Below are 16,300 nucleotides of genomic sequence, written 5' to 3' on the forward strand. Positions count from 1 at the left end.
TGTCAATTGCATTCATGTTTGAAGCTATAATTACCAGTTTCATCACTCCATCATGTCACTTTGTAGCCAACTGCTCCCACCAACCTCAGACCCTGGCAACAACTGATCTGCTTTCGGTCTCAGTGTGTTTGCCTTTCCTAGAATGTCATGTAAATGGAACCAGACAGTACATATAGTCGTTTGAACATGATATTTTTGTTTAGCGTAATTTAAGATTCATGTCACTGAGAGGCTCAGTATGGCACCACTTTTAATGCTGAGTTAGTATTCTATTCTATGAATATATCACTATTTGTTTATCCATTTATGAGTTGAAGGATTGGATTATTTTCAGTTACTGACTTTAATTGTTTTTTTTTAAGATTTTTTAATTGATTTTACAGGTGTGGGGGGAGAATGACAAGCATCAACCCATAGTTGCTTCACCCAAGTTGTTTATTGATTGCTTGTCATATGTTCCAGGCAAGCCCAGGGTTTCAAACAAGCAACATCAGCATTCCAGGTCAATGCTTTATCCATTGCACCACCACAGGTCAGGCAGCAGTTACTGACTTTTACAAAGATGCTATTACACCTCCCCCCAAGTATTCCTCTTTTCCATCCCAGACCTATTACCCAAGTAACCACTGATCTGCTTTCTGTCTCTATAGATTAGATTAATATAAGTGAACCACACAGCTGCACTATTTTTATGTATGGCCTTTTCTAATCAGCATATTACATATTTTGAAATTCTTCTCCATTACTGTATTTAGCAACAGTTGATCCTTTTTACTGTCAAGTTGAAGTCTATTGTATGGACCTACAATTTATTTATACATTTATATCTTCTTTGAGTTTTATGTATTAATTTTTAGAAAAAGTGAAACAGTGTTGTTATACATTATTGGTCAACTCTTGTATGTGCCCTCACTTAGCTTTGAATCCACAACCTGTGCAGGTTGGGATGATCAACTGAGCTACTGGGCCAGGGCATGTTTATTCATTTGATGAATATTTGGGCTGCTTCCAGGTTTGGCACTTATGAACAAGCTGCTATGAACTGAGACAATATTTTTAATGTCTGTTTTAAATCCAGTTTATTGAATAGATTGTATTTAATAGATATATAGTTGTCTATAAAATATACTTTTAAAATTAATAATTTGGCCCTGGCCAATTGCTCAGTGGATAGAGCATCAGCCTGGTGTATGGAGTTCCCAGGTTTAATTCCCTGTCAGGGCACACAGCAGAAGTGACCATCTGCTTCTCCCTTCCCTCCCTCTGCCCCTTATCTCGTTTTTCTCTCCCTCTTCCCCTCCCACAGCCAGTGGCTCGATTGGTTTGAGCATATCCCTGGGCATTGAAAATAGCTCTGTTGGAGCATATCAGCCTCAGGAACTAATCAGTACTCGAGTATCCCCCTGGATGTGGTTGGCCAGGTGAATCCCCGTCAGGGAGCATGCAGGAATCTGCCTCACTATCTCCCATCTTCTCAGCTAAAAACAAACAAACAAAAAAAACCCCCCAAAAACAAGTAAATAATAAAGTACATGATTTGATGTTTTTCAACAAATTCATACTCCCTGATAACACAATAACAAGATACAGAATATTGGTTTCACTGAAGAGATTGTTTCGGGGTCCTTTCCTGTCACTGTCTCCCACTCCCCCTTTCCTAACAAGCACTGATTTGCTTTTAATTATTCTAGAATAAAATTGTAATTCCCAGAGTTTTGTAGAGTTGAGATCGTACAGTAACATGATTTTAAAGTCTTGCTTTTATTTTAAGTCAGCATATGGGTGTATAGTAGTATCCCATTGGTTTTTGGAATTTGCATTTTCCTGAGGCTAATGATGATCAGCATCATTTTTTTGTATGTGAGACAGAGTCAGAGAGAAAGATAAAGAGAGGGACAGATAGGAACAGAAAGACAGGAAGGGAGAGAGATGACAAGTATCAGTTTTTCTTTGTGGCTCCTTTTCTTTTTCATTGATTGCTTTCTCATACCTTGACTGGGGGGCTACAGCAGAGCAAGTGACCCCTTTCTCAAGCCAGTGACCCTGTGCTCAGGCCAGATGAGCCTGCGCTCAAGCTGGTGACCTTGGGGTTTTGAACCTGGATCTTCTGCATCCCAGTCCCACACTCTATCCTCTGCAGTACTGCCTGATCAGGCATGAACGGCATCTTTTCTTGTGTTTATTGCCCTTTCACATATCTTTCGTTGAAGTGTCTGTTCAAATGTCACCCAATAGGTTTTTGAAATGTGTATATATATATATATATTATTGACTGATTTTAGACCGAGAGAGAGAAAGAGAAACACTCAGTTCATTTTTTACTTATTTGTGTGTTCATTTGCTTCCTGTATGTGCCTTGACCAGGATGCCATATGCAACCTTGGGAGTTCCAGAGGATGCGCTGACTGAGCAAACCATCTAGGACTTGACACATTCTGAATTAGGTTGTTTCTCTTATATATTTTTTCTTGCGTTCTAGGAGTTCTTTATATAATCTACATACCTAACTTTTGCCAGAATAGTTTTTCCAATTAAATGTATTCATACCGTGTTCTAGTCACATTTCTCTTTGCAATTCCTTAAATAGGCTAAGGCCTTATGTGTCGTTAGTCCCTTTAAATTCCCTTTGTTGCCTGGAATGCTGTATTTAATTGGATAATACAGCCTTAAATTTAGGGGATTACTCCTCTCCTGGGGCTGACACACTCAGGATGACAAACCAAATTTCTGAGCCTGGCAGACGAAGAGGATGATTTCATTAATGTAGTCACGAGTCTCTTCTTACCCAGAGCAAATCTCCGAGTGTGGTCCCCTCTAGCGGATCCTCTTATAAAGACCGAACTGAAAGCAAGGACACTGAGTCCCGCCTACCTCCCAAAAGAACTTGAATTTTAATCTAGAGACCTGTAGAAGTCATCCTGGCCAATATTCGCGCAGGCATGGAGTGCGGACTTCTCGCCGAATCCCAACAAAGGTTAGGGTCAAGGCTAACACTTGCACCCAGACCTCAGCTTCCGATCCACGAATCCTTTCAGCTCCGCTCATGGAAGTGTCTGAGGGAGCCTTGGCTCTCCTTGGCGTCTCCTGACGGACCTCAAGCTAAGGATGAAGTATCTGCGGAAGACGGGCTGGTGGGACTGAGGTCCGGAACCTTCCCTCGCGGGGATCCGGAAAGTAGGTGCGGACTGAGGGACAGGGCGCTGTTGTGACCGAGCTTCCGGAAGTTGAAGTCTTTGTTTCCGAGGGGAAAGTCTTTCGGGTCTGCAAGGGTGAGAGGCGGTGACTCCTACCGTCGCTAGAGCCGCGGAGCCAGGCCGGAAGGAGGAGTGCTGGAGGTGGGTGAGCGGAGGAGCAATGTAGCGCTTCTGTAACCGGGGTGTTAGGGATGACGACTGGCATTCTCCGCTCTTGTTTATCCAGCGCCTCCCGAGGCCAGGCTCTGGGAGGGCAGCACGGAAGCCTCCCCTAGGACTGTACGCTCATGTCACGTTGTGACAGGGGCTAAGGAGCCCGTGTAATAGGGACCGCCCCCGGGGCCCTGGGCGCTCTGGTAAATGGGCTCATAGCAGCGAGTTGGAGGGAGGCAAGAATCGAGTCAGGACAACTACCTGCCCGAGAGGGCAGAGTGTGGGAGAAAGTTCGGTGACTTGAAGCCGAGAAGCCCATGGCGGCCACAGCCGGAAGAGCAGGGTCAGGCAGAGGTGTGCTTGGGAGCAGAAGAGGAGGAAGGCCCAGGTCATGGAATCTGGAACGCCTTAACGTAAAGTGGGGGCTCATAACAAGAGCGGCCCAAGGGCAAGATTTGCTTTGCAGTTTGAAAGGATCACTTTGCCGGGTAGAGGTTGGATGATCCGAGGGCAGGTATTGTGAGGCGACCACTCCTAGGAGGCCACAGCTGTAGATGAGAGACGGTGGTCTAGGTGGGTGCCAGTGGGTATAGGGGAGAAGTGGACTGGATAAAATGGTATTTAAGAGGCAAAATTGACAAGACTGTATGGATTTAATGAAATGATTCTAAGGTTCTGGCCTGAGTGAATTATATAAAACAAAGCCAGACAATTTTGATGTGTTCTAAGGGTCCCTTTCCCCCAATGTGAAAACTAAAAGCACAAAAAGTTTTTTTTCCTCCATGATTATATGTACTCAATATATTTTGTGTGGTCCCTGAAGAAAACTTGGAACATACACGCATTTTTTGTAGAGGACAGTAAAAGATTGAGTATAATCCAAGATGGCCATATTTTGGGTGTTTCCTTCACATTTTTCTTTTTTGCCTGTATCTTTTGGGTATATATTTTGAGTATATTCGTTATATCTTTCAGTATCTGTTATTTCTCCATTGGACACTATTATGAGCATAAGATTGAACTCGTATATACCAGTACATTATTTATAGATTTTTTTTCCAGGTTGTAACATAAAACGTCAGATGTTTTTCCACCAAGTCTGGTATAACTTTTTTGTATACTCTATTTTCACTGGTGTGTTTTTTTGTTGACTGTGTATCTTTTTTTAAAAACCACAGAATTTATGCCATATTTTATGTTTTCTTTTCCAATCAGATATTTTACACTTGATTTTAGCCAAAAGGCCGAGAAGCAATCATAATTTAATGTTATTTCTTGCTGTTTTGACACATCTTTAACTACTTTAATAGACTACAGTTGTTTTTTTTTCTTCAAGACTTTATCAATTCTTTTTTATAAAAGAGAAGGAGGGAGGGAGAAGGAAGGGGGAGGAGCAGAAAGCATCAACTCCTGTATGTGCCTGGACCAGGCAAGCCCAGGCTTTTGAATTGGCAACCACAGTGTTCTAAGTTGATGCTTTATCCACTGTGCCAGCACAGTTCAGGCATTTAATAGACTACAGTTTTCAATGGTTGTTTAGTCACAAACTGTCCCCTGTTATTAGATAATAGTTTTTCAGTATTTTTCTGTTAGAATAAGGATATCTTATTACATAAATTCTCAGTTTCTAATTGATTTCTGAGAAAGAGTTCTAGAAATGGAACCATCAAAATAGATTGATTATATGAACCTATCAAATTGCTTCACTCAAATCTTATTAAGACTGATTGAAATTTTTTTAGAATTCAAACTTTTTCAGGGCTTTGTTTTTCCATCCAAGGTTATAGTTATATCTCTCTAGTTATTTGAGTTGTCTCTTATGCTTCTTTTAAGTCTAATATTATTGATTCTTTAATAGTCTGCCCTCTCTGCTAAAATCCATGTGTGAAATACTGATCGTTGGGTCATGCCATAACTTTTGTATAAAGTTATTTTCTTCCTTAATATGTGTGTGTATGTTATGCTAAAATACAAGTACAATGATGAGCTCAAAGGTTAAAAAGGATGAGTGGAAGTGCGGATTCCTTAATACCATAGATAAACTGTGGTCTGTAGAATTCCTGGTGTTCTGCTCCCTGTTGTCCACAGAGTAAGCTGCTCCTCACAGGTGTATCTGAGCTCGCCTCATCTGTACAACCGGGGATCAGGCAGCAACCTTGATCCTTCCCCAAGGAGAGGAAGCTACAAAAAGCTCAGCAGTGTTAGGAAGATAATATCTCATGAAGCTGCCAAATGTGCTTTGAGGATAAATTTTTCTAGATAACATTTCTGTCATGCCAGTATTAAAGTTATTTTCATTTATTTGTTAACAAGGATATTTTGTTATAAACTGTAGTGTTAACTTAATCAAAAGAAGTGTTTCGGTTTTTTTGGTTGTATGCTTTAGAATCCTGCTTACCTATGAAATGCAGTCAACACATGAGCTGGACCTCTTTCCAGGATGCAGGGTGACTCTTCTGTTATTTAAAGATGTGAAAAATGCTGGAGAATTGAGAAAAAAGGCCATGGAAGGTTCTATTGATGGTTCACTAATAAACCCTACAATGGTAAGTACTATTGATGAGAGATTCAAGACATTTCAGAACATGTTAGTTTTTCATGAGGTTATTTTTCACAAGGTTTGCCTAAAATCGTCACCTTCAAGTACAAAGTTTCTGTCCAAGCTGTGGAGTGGAGTCAGATTTGGGCAGCCTTGAATTAAACTGAATAGAAGCTGAAGTGTCAGACCCCTACGCTAGGAAATAGGAAAGGTAGTGGCCTGGCTTCAGAATGACAGGTGCCCATCTCTGCAAAGAAGGCATTGCATGGTGCCGAGAGCACACACTGTGGAGTCAGCTTACACAGACTTCATCTCCACTCTGTCGATTATTATGACTTTGCCCAGATGGTAGCCGACCTTTATATAGTGTTTACTCTGTTCCCGGCATCGTCCTAAGGGCTTTAGATGTACTGATCACCTAAATCCATGCAGTGTGTGCTGATTATCTGCATCTGACAGATGAAACACTAAGGAATTTGCCCGAGTTCTCTTTTTGGTGAGTGTCAGAGCTGGCATTCATACCCAGAGATCCCTCGCCTTCATTTCCTCATCCACTGCTGATGAATAAGAATACAGATTTCATAGGGTAGGTTTAAGATTTTAAAAAAACATTGCAAGTATAAAATGTTTAGAATATAATTTTTCTGATAATATTATCCCTTGATAAATGTTATATTTAAATTTTTAACTCTTTAAGAGTTTTTTGTTTTTGGTTTTTTTTATAAATAAATTTTTATTTTAATGGGGTGATATCAATAAATCAGGGTACATATATTCAAAGAAAACATGTCCAGGTTATCTTGTCATTCAATTCTGTTGCATACCCTTCATCTTTAAGAGTTTTGAAGCTTTAAAATTCTATGATTTTTCTGAAACCCAGGTCCTTGCTATCAGTTTTGAAAGTATAGTTTATAGGAATTGTGATGAGGTAAAACAGCCCGACCACGGAGTTACCATCGGATGGGGCGTGCATCTGCAGAGTACCCCAGATTCTCTGTGTGTAATTCTCTTTGTTCTCTTCAGTAGATCATCGATCCATTTCAGATACTTTTGGCAACAAACAAAGCAGTTCATCTGTACAAACTAGGAAAAATGAAGACGAGAACTCTACCTACTGAAATTATTTTCAACCTGTCCCCAAATAACAATGTAATTAATATGGATTTGACTCATTTTGCTTTTCTTGACCTTGTCATGATAAGGTGTGAGTTCTTTAGCGTTGAGTTGGTGGCTAAATTCCCGTAAGCCTATTGTTAATAACAAAACAGAATAATAGTTAAGAGAGGTTAGACAGAGAGTTGAAGTTTAGCACTGCCTTTTACTAGAAAAATAAGCTTTGGAGTCACTACACATATGATAAAAGTTTCACTAAGTTAGGTGTGGATAATTTTATGTACATAGGAACAGAAAGATTCCTCTAAATGATACTGAAATCAAACTGATAAAACAGTAGGTGTGGATATTTCTCTGCTGTCCTATGCATCCTTTAATCTCCCAGTACACTCTTTAAGGGTAGAATCCATATTTTTTCTGTATAACAGAAGCCTGCCTGGTACAGAGAACAGCCCTTATCACATGCTTATTCACAAACTCAGTTCACAGGAAGTTTGTGGTTGAGATACTGTTAGTTATCAGTTATTGAGCTAAAGACAGCCCTGGCCGGTTGGCTCAGCGGTAGAGCGTCGGCCTGGCGTGCAGGGGACCCGGGTTCGATTCCGGCCAGGGCACATAGGAGAAGCGCCCATTTGCTTCTCCACCCCCGCCCCCTCCTTCCTCTCTGTCTCTCTCTTCCCCTCCCGCAGCCAAGGCTCCATTGGAGCAAGGATGGCCCGGGCGCTGGGGATGGCTCCTTGGCCTCTGCCCCAGGCGCTAGAGTGGCTCTGGTCGCGGCAGAGCGACGCCCCAGAGGGGCAGAGCATCGCCCCCTGGTGGGCAGAGCGTCGCCCCTGGTGGGCGTGCCGGGTGGATCCCGGTCGGGCGCATGCGGGAGTCTGTCTGACTGTCTCTCCCTGTTTCCAGCTTCAGAAAAATACAAAAAAAAAAAAAAAAGAAGTAAAGACATTCCTTATGTGGCACATGAAAATATGAATAAACTTTGCTGATAAAGTTTTAATATTTCTATTCTATTATTCACACCATTAGGTACAGATATCATCAAAAAAATTTGGAAATGTGTAGTATGGTTTAAAATATAGATATTTGAAATAGTTATAAAATGCATGGTAATAGAATTCCTCAGGTCCTGGAGGAAAAAATTGCCAGATAGCTACTGTTTTGTTTTTTATATCATTTGAAATAAACTAATTCAATAAACATCTATTGAGTTTGTTCCCATTCCACTTAGTGTCAGAAAGAGAAGAAACTATTTCTGAGATAGGCAGATGAACAAGATAGAAGTTCAGTTGATAATGATAAATGATTAATGGGAATAATAATTCACATCTCTGGGAACAGCGAAGAACAACTGATTCTGTAAGGTGGGTGCTGTGGGGAGTGACATTTGAACTGGACTTTGAAGAATGAGGACACTCCAGGCAGAGAACAAAGTGTGAGCAGAGGCAGAGAAGTGTGAAATGATGATGGGATCTCCAAATAGTCCTGACTGGCTGGGACTCGGGAGTACATGGCTGAGGGTCCTCTGTGGCCAGAGGCAGGGGTTCTTTGTGCACCATGCTGGAAGTCTGAGCTTGATTCCATAGGAATGAGGTGCCCCTTAGAGCAGAGTGCTCTAGAGGGGGAACTGGTGGATGTTCGGAAGGAATCATAAGATATAAACAGTAGGCAGAGAGACCCTTAGGATATGAAAATAAGAACCCCAGCAGGGAAGACAGCAAACGGGAAGGTGCTTGTGAGAAAACTACTGATTTTTGTCTTTTTTTCCCTTAGATTTCAGAGGCTTTGAAAAAATTTGGTATCTCAGCAAATGACACCTCAATTCTGATTGTTTACATTGAAGATGGAAAAAAACAAATAGATCAAGTAGACCTAATATCTCAAGTAGAGGGTCTTCCAGTTTCTCTGAAAAGTCTTCCGGAAATAACAAATATTACAGAAGTCAAAAAGGTTTGTAAGGCCACATTTGTAGAGTGTGATAGATAAGGTCTAGTGGTAACGCTGATGCTGATGCTGTTGCTCACAAATGCTGGTATTTTTTTGAACTTTTTGGAAAGATTAATGTAATAAAAATTATTTCATAAATAATATCACATACACAAAATTAGAAGATGCAGGCTTATGTGTAGGGTTGTGGGGATAAATGTTGACAGACATTTCGGATGTTGTCTTAAATAGAGTTATTTGTACACCTGAAACCTGTATGATTTTGTTAACCACTGTCACCTCAGTAAACATAAAAAAGGAAAAAACTTATTTGATAAAAAGCATTCTTTAATTAAGAAAGAATTGAGAATTAAATATCAGCTTACAGAGTACATTTGTAATATAAATAAATGAAGTATGAAGTTAATGTCTAGATGTATGCTTTTAAAACAGGTACAGATTTGATTTCTTTGTTTAGAGAGTTACCATCATAACTGCAATTTAAAGGGTACTTTTGGCCTAAGTGACTAATTGCCATCTACTGTGCATTATTTTCATCACATTTGTAATTTTATGCCATTATTCCAATAATTGAATGATATTAAATTTCACTTATGTATGTTTGTATAATAAAACTTAGTAGTGCATGGATAATTAGCATATTTTGTCTTTTATTTTTATAGATATATAAACTATCTTCACAAGAAGAAAATATTGGGACATTATTGGATGGTGTCATTTGTAGAATGTCAACAAAAGATGTTTTGTGAAATGACAAATATTAAAATTTTTTAGCATTTGTAAAATGATTTTTTTTCTGATTATGAACTGTATATATGTTCATCATAGAAAAATTTACAACACAAAATGCCATAAAAAATGGAAAAAACCCTTCAAATCCTACCTGTTCGTAGTTTTAAAGATAATCACTGTTAGTATTATTTGTTATTTTACTTCTAGTCTATTTCCATTAAATTATATTTTGCTTTTATATAATTGGAATAGTAATTACAAACATTTACTAGATATCTAGACGGTGCTAGGTTTTTGCCTTATTGATTTTCTATGCACCAGCTTATATCCCTGCCCTTACTCTGTATACTCCAGCATCCCTCTTCCAAAGCTTCCTGTTCTGTTTTACATGCAAGAATTAATTTCATTCTCATAACACATTAGGGGATAGATACTGTTATTACCCCCATTTTGTACACAGCCACTAAAATAACAGTAACTTGCTGAAGGTCTTACTGCTAGTATCAAATCATGTTTGCTGAATGGTTTGGATTTTTTTCTCACTTTGTTTTCATTGTGTCAATCAAGGTAGACTAGGTTAGGGTTGAGCAAACCTTTTTATGAAGGACTGGGTGCAGGCTGTGTGGTCTGTTTTGCATTTACTCATCTCTAGCTGTTGTAGTTCAGAAGCATCTACTGACAGTACGTAAATGATGAGTGTCAGGAATGACCCAAGGGCCATGGTGTGTGAAGTTCTGGGGTGGATTAGGCTACAGTCCTGGACCATGAAGCTAACTGACTTTATGTGACAAAAGTTTGTCTTGCTCACTGTCCAGTGCCAGTGTGAATCAGTGGGAAGATTCATTGCTGTGACTCGGGACCCAGTCTCCTCAAGGCTTCTGTGCAATATGTGCTCCATTTTGTTTGGTTTTGGAGCTGGGAAGGCGGCCGATGGGAGATTCTGTTTTCTACATTTTAGGAAAGAAGATAAAAATAGAGGCAGAGGGGAAGGAAATGATAGATATTCCTGAGCAGAGCCTGCCTGCAGACTTAACCTGCCCACAGGCTTTTTCATCCTCTCATGTTGGCCAGATGTCCTCTCCCCTGAGCCCTAAAGAGGGGGTTGTTGTGTTTTGCCTTTTTTTATTTTCTTGACTTTATCGGGGTGACGTTGGTTCACAAAACCATACAGGTTTGAAGTGTACAAGTCAATAAAACATCTCCACACTGCATCTGCACCATTGCCCAAGGCAAAGTCCTGTCCCCATTTATCCCAGCTGTGCCCATGTGCACCTGTCCCCACCCGTTTCCCTCCTGCTACCACCACACTATTGTCTATGTCTATGTATTATTTAGATATCAGATTTTTGCTTGGTATCTTCATATTTCATCCACCACCACCCCCAACCACCTTCCCTCTGACAGGTCTCAGCATGCCTCAGTTTCTATTTTGTTGGTAAGTTCATTAGAGTGTTCATTCCACATATGCTGAGATTGTATGGTATTTGTTCTTCTCTACCTGGCTTATTTCACTTAACATAATACTCTCCTGTCACGGAGACAATGAGTTACTTGGAGAACAGAGGAAATGCTCTAGGGGTGGTCAGCAGACTGAAGGACAGAAGTCCAGTCTCAACCTTACTCAGATATTTATTAGTTGGTATAAATAATTCAGTGAAACAGCAGAAGTTTTCAGGGGGTGATGTAAAGGACAAGCAACATACTGGCTTCTAATCTTTGTTCTGAGAGCCTAAACATTTTCTATTAGTGAATCTCATCCTGCTATTTCCAGCATGCACTGCTTTCAAGTAGTATTTCATTGTTTAAACATACTACAGCCTTTCTATCCACTCGCCTTACTGATGGGTACTTTGGCGGTTGTAAATAATGCTGCAGTAAACATAGGGGTGCATATGTTCTCTGGAATTAGTACTGCAGTTTTCTCCACATATATACCCAAAAGTGGGTTTGATGAATGAAAAAACAGTTCCATTTTTATTTTTTGAAGAAACTTCATAGTACTTTTTATAGTAGCTGCACCAGTCTACATTCCCACTAACAGCATGTGAGGATGTTTTTTGAATATCCTCCTCAGCACTTTTGTTGATTTATTGATGACAGCCATTCTGACAGGCATTAGATGCTATCTAATTGAGGTTTTAGTTTGCATTTCTGATCATTACTGATGTTGAGCATTTTCTCATAGGCCAATTGGCCACCTGTATGTGCTCTTTGGAGAAGAATCTCTTCAGGTCCTTGGCCCATTAATTGAGTTGTTTGTCTTCTTACTGTTGACTTGTATGTTTATATATTTTAGACACTAACCTGTTATCATGTATTATTGGCAAATATATTCTCCCATTCAGTGGGTTCCTTTTCTATTTTATTTATGGTTTCTTTTCCTTTGCAAGAGCTTTTTAGTCTGATGTAGTTCCATTTGTTTATTTTTTCCTGTTTTTCTTATCCAAGGAGATATATTGGCAAAAATATTACGATGAGAAATATCTGAAATTTTACTGTGTATGTTCTCTTCTTGGACCAAATTTAAATCTTAAATTCATTTTGAGTTTATTCTTTGTAAGGTATGAGTTGGTAGTCAAGTTTCTTTTTTCTTTTTCATTTTGCATGTATCTGTTCAGTTATCCTAACACCATTGATTGAAAATACTTTCTTTACCCATTGTATGTTTTTGCCTCCTGTGTCAAATATTAATTGTCCATGAAGGCGTGGCTTTATTTCTGTGCTCTCTATTCTGTTCCAGTGATCTTTATGCCAGTTCTTGTGCCAATATCTTGCTGTTTGGAACCCTAGGCCTTTTCATATAATTTAATAACAAGTAATATGATACCTCCAACTTTGTTCTTCTTAATATTGCTGAGACTATTTGGGGTCTTTTGTGGTCTCATAAATTTTTTGGAATATTTGTTCTAGATTTGTGAGTTACGCCTTTGGAATTGATAACGGGAATTACGTTGAAGCTGTACATTGCTTTGTGTAGTATGGGCTTTACTATTTATTTTTGTTATTCATGAACACAGTATGTGCTTCCACTTATTTGTCTCTTCTTCAGTTTGTTTCCTGAGCATCTTATGATTTTCCAAGTACAAGCCTTTTACCTCCTTGGTTAAATTTATTCCTAGGTACCTTATTTTTTGTTATTGTTGTGATTGCGATAATAAATGGAATTGTTTTCTTAGTTCTCTTTCTGATAGTTCATTATTGGTTTATAAAAATGCCACCAATTTCTGAATATTAATTTGTACTCTGTACTGTGCCAAATTTATTTATTATATCTACTTTTCTGGTAGAGTCTTTAGGGTTTTCTGTGTATAATATAATGCCCTCTGGAAATGATGACAGTTTTACTTTCTCCTTTTTGGTAGGATGCCTTTTATTCCTCTTGTCTGATCACTGTGGCTAGGAGTTCCATGGCTATGCTGAATAAGATGGTGAATGTGGACATCCTTGTATTTTTTCTGATCTTAAGAGAATTGCTTAGTTTTTTTCCCATTGAGTATGATGTTGGCTGCGGGTTTCTTATATATGTCCTTAATTAAGCTATGATTCCTCTAATCTCTCACTTTGCTGAGAATTTTTATCATAAGTGGATGCTGGATTTTACCAAATGCTTTTTCTGATTCTTTTGATATGAACATGTGATTTTTATCCTGTGTTTTGTCTATGTGATATATCATGTTTATTGATTTGCAAATATTGTACCAACCTTGAATCACCACAATAAATTGCACTTGATTATGATGTCTGAACTCTTTAATGTATTTCTGGATCCAGTTTGCTCTTATTTTGTTAAGAATTTTAGCATCTGCCTAACCAGGCAGTGGTGCAGTGAATAGAGCATGTCGGACTGGGATGCAGAAGACCCAGGTTCAAAATACTGAGGTCACCGCTTGAGTGCGCGCTCATCTGGCTTGAGTGTGGGGTCGCTGTCTTGAGATGGATAATAGACATGACCCATGGTCACTGGCTTGAGGCCAAAGGTTACTGGCTTGAAGTCCAAGAGCACTGGCTTGAGCCCAGGGTCGCTGGCTTGAGCCCAGGGTCGCTGGCTTGAACAAGGAGTCACTCGCTCTGCTATAGCCCCCTGGTCAAGGCAGATATGACAAAGCAATCAGTGAACAACTAAGGTGCTGCAACAAAGAATTGATGCTTCTAATCTCTCTCTCTTCCTGTCCATTTGATCCTACCTACCCCTCTCTCTCTCTGTCTCTGTTAAAAAAGGGGGAAAAAAGAATTTTATCACTTACGTTCATCACACATATTATTGGCCTATAATTTTTCTATTTTGTAGTGTCTTTATCTGGTTTTGGAAATAGGAATATGCTGGCTTCCTAGACAGAGAGTCTTTTCTCCTTTTGAAATTTTTGGAATAGTTTGAAAAGGGTAAGTATTTGTTCTTTGAATGGTAAAATTTGCTTGTGAAGCCCTCTGCTGTAACTTTTTTTTTCCTGGGGCTTTTTTGATTCCTGCTTTAGTTTTATAAGCTGTAATTGGTTTATTCAGATTTTCTGATTCTGTGTAATTCAATTTTGGAGGATTGTATGTTTCTAGGAATTTATTCATTTTGTTGGCATATAGTCGTTCCTAGTATTTTCTTACAATCCTTTGTGTTTCTGTGGTGTCAGTTTTTATTTTTTTTATTTGGATCCTCTGTCTTTTTTTCCTGAGGAGTATAGTTAAAGTTTTGTCAATCTCATTTATCTCTTCAAAGGACCAGCTTTTTATTTTATTGATTTTTTATATTATTTCTTTGTCTCTATGGCATTTATCTTCTTTCTTTATTTTTATTTATATATTTACTTTTGAGAGGGAAATAGAAAGGGAGATAGGGGGCGGAGTTAGAGGAGAAGCATTAACTTGCAATTGTTTCACTTTAGTTGTTTATTGATTGTTTCTCACGTGTGCCTTGACCAGGGGCTTAAGCCGAGCCAGTGACCCCTAGCTCACCAGCAACCTTGAGCTTCAAACCAGTGACTTTTGGACTTCTCGCCAGTGACATTTAGGCTCTAGTCAACAACCTTGAAATGACAGCAATGATCCTGTACTCAAGCTGGCAACCTGGGTCTCAGGCTGGCATGTCCATGCTCAAGCTGGCAGCCTATGCTCAAGCCACTGAGCCCTTCCTATTGCTAGCAACCTCGGGATTGTGATCTTGGACCCTCAGTGTGCCAACTGATGCTCAATCCACTGCAACACTATGGGTCAGGCTTTTTTCTGATTTTTATTATTTATTTCCTTCGACTTACCCAGGCATTGTTGGTTATTCTTTTCTAGTTCCTTTAGGTATAAATTTAGATTGTATTTTGGAGATTTTTCTTCTTGACGTAGGCTTATAATGCTATGAACTTCCCTCTCAGGACTGCTTTTGCTCTATCCCATATATTTTGGGTGGTTGTGTGTTCATTTCAATTTGTCTCCAGATGACTTTTGATTTCTTTTTTTATCTCATTGTTAACCCAATTATTGTTTAATAACATGTTATTTCATCACTGTGTGTTTGAATGTTTGTCATGTATCTATTGTAATTGATATCTAGTTTTATACATGACATTGTGGTCAGAGAAGATGCTTGATATGATTTTTTATATTTTCTAATGCATATTTTATTGATTTTAGAGAGAGAAAGTGAAAGAGTAGAAGAGAGTAACAATCTGTTTCTGTATGTGCCCTGACCAGGGATTGAACTGGCAGCTTCTACGCTTCAGGAAAATGCTCCAACCACCCGAGCTATGTGGACAGGGCTTATTTCAATATTCTTGAATTAATTAAAACTTATTCTTTGTCCTTCCCTGGCCAGTTGGCTCAGTGGATAGAATGTTGGCCTGATGTGTGGATGCCCCAGGTTCAATACCAGGTCAGGGCACACATAAGAAGCGACCTTCTGCTTCTCTTCCCTTCCCTCTTCCCTTTCTCTCTCTTCCCCCCTTGGAGCCAGTGTCTCAATTGCATTGAGTTTTGGCCTCAGGCACTGAGGATAGCTCATTGATTTGAGCATCGCCTTGATATAGGGTTTGCTGGGTGGATCGTGGTCAGGGCACATGTGGGATTCTGTCTCTTTATCTCCCCTCCTCTCTCTTAAAAAAAAAGGCTTATTTTGTGTCCTAGCATGTCATCTGTCTTTGAGTATGCTTCATGTGCACTTGAGAAGAATGTATGTTCTGCTGCTTTGTTGTGAAATGTTCTGTAAAGATCAATTAAATCCATCTGATCTATTGTGTCATTTAAGGTCAATGTTGCATTGTTGATTTTTTTGTCTGGAAGATCTAGCCGTTGAATTCATTGGAGTGCTAAACTCCCCTGTTATGACTCTAATGCTGTCTGTCTGTCACTTAATTTCCACTAAGATTTTCTTTGTATATTTAGATGCTCCTCTGTTGGGTTACGTATGTTTACAAGGGTTATATCCTCTTCTTGAATCAAGCCCTTTAGTATTATGTAGTGACCTTCTTTGTTCCTTGTTCCAACCTTTGTTTTGAAGTCTTATTTTGTAGGATACAAACATTGCTATGCCAGCTTTTATTTTTTTTTCATTTGCATGGAATATTCTTTTGTATCACTTCACTTTCAGTCTGTGTATATCTTTTCTTCTTAGGTGGGTTTCTTGTAGACAGTATATACATGGGTC

The 16,300-nt window shown here is 39.2% G+C and overlaps 1 protein-coding gene across 3 annotated transcripts; it reads left to right on the forward strand.

The window, feature by feature from the left end:
• The first annotated feature begins 3,207 nt into the window (after nucleotides 1-3,207).
• On the forward strand, nucleotides 3,208-9,734 carry LOC136377543 (EKC/KEOPS complex subunit TPRKB). Of its 3 annotated transcripts, none has more exons than XM_066344460.1 (5): nucleotides 3,208-3,335; nucleotides 5,734-5,893; nucleotides 6,913-7,035; nucleotides 8,773-8,949; nucleotides 9,609-9,734. In XM_066344460.1, exons 2-5 carry the CDS (start codon nucleotides 5,753-5,755, stop codon nucleotides 9,693-9,695), a joined length of 528 nt encoding a protein of 175 aa, XP_066200557.1. In that variant the 5' UTR covers nucleotides 3,208-3,335; nucleotides 5,734-5,752; the 3' UTR covers nucleotides 9,696-9,734. The 3 variants fall into 3 exon arrangements, with proteins under 3 accessions (XP_066200557.1, XP_066200559.1, XP_066200556.1); XM_066344459.1 differs by lacking the exon at nucleotides 3,208-3,335 and adding an exon at nucleotides 3,386-3,735; XM_066344462.1 differs by lacking the exons at nucleotides 3,208-3,335; nucleotides 6,913-7,035 and adding an exon at nucleotides 3,380-3,735.
• Nucleotides 9,735-16,300: the final 6,566 nt, after the last annotated feature.

This window comes from Saccopteryx leptura, chromosome 6, assembly GCF_036850995.1.
Source record: "Saccopteryx leptura isolate mSacLep1 chromosome 6, mSacLep1_pri_phased_curated, whole genome shotgun sequence".
Classification (NCBI taxonomy): Eukaryota; Metazoa; Chordata; class Mammalia; order Chiroptera; family Emballonuridae; genus Saccopteryx; species Saccopteryx leptura.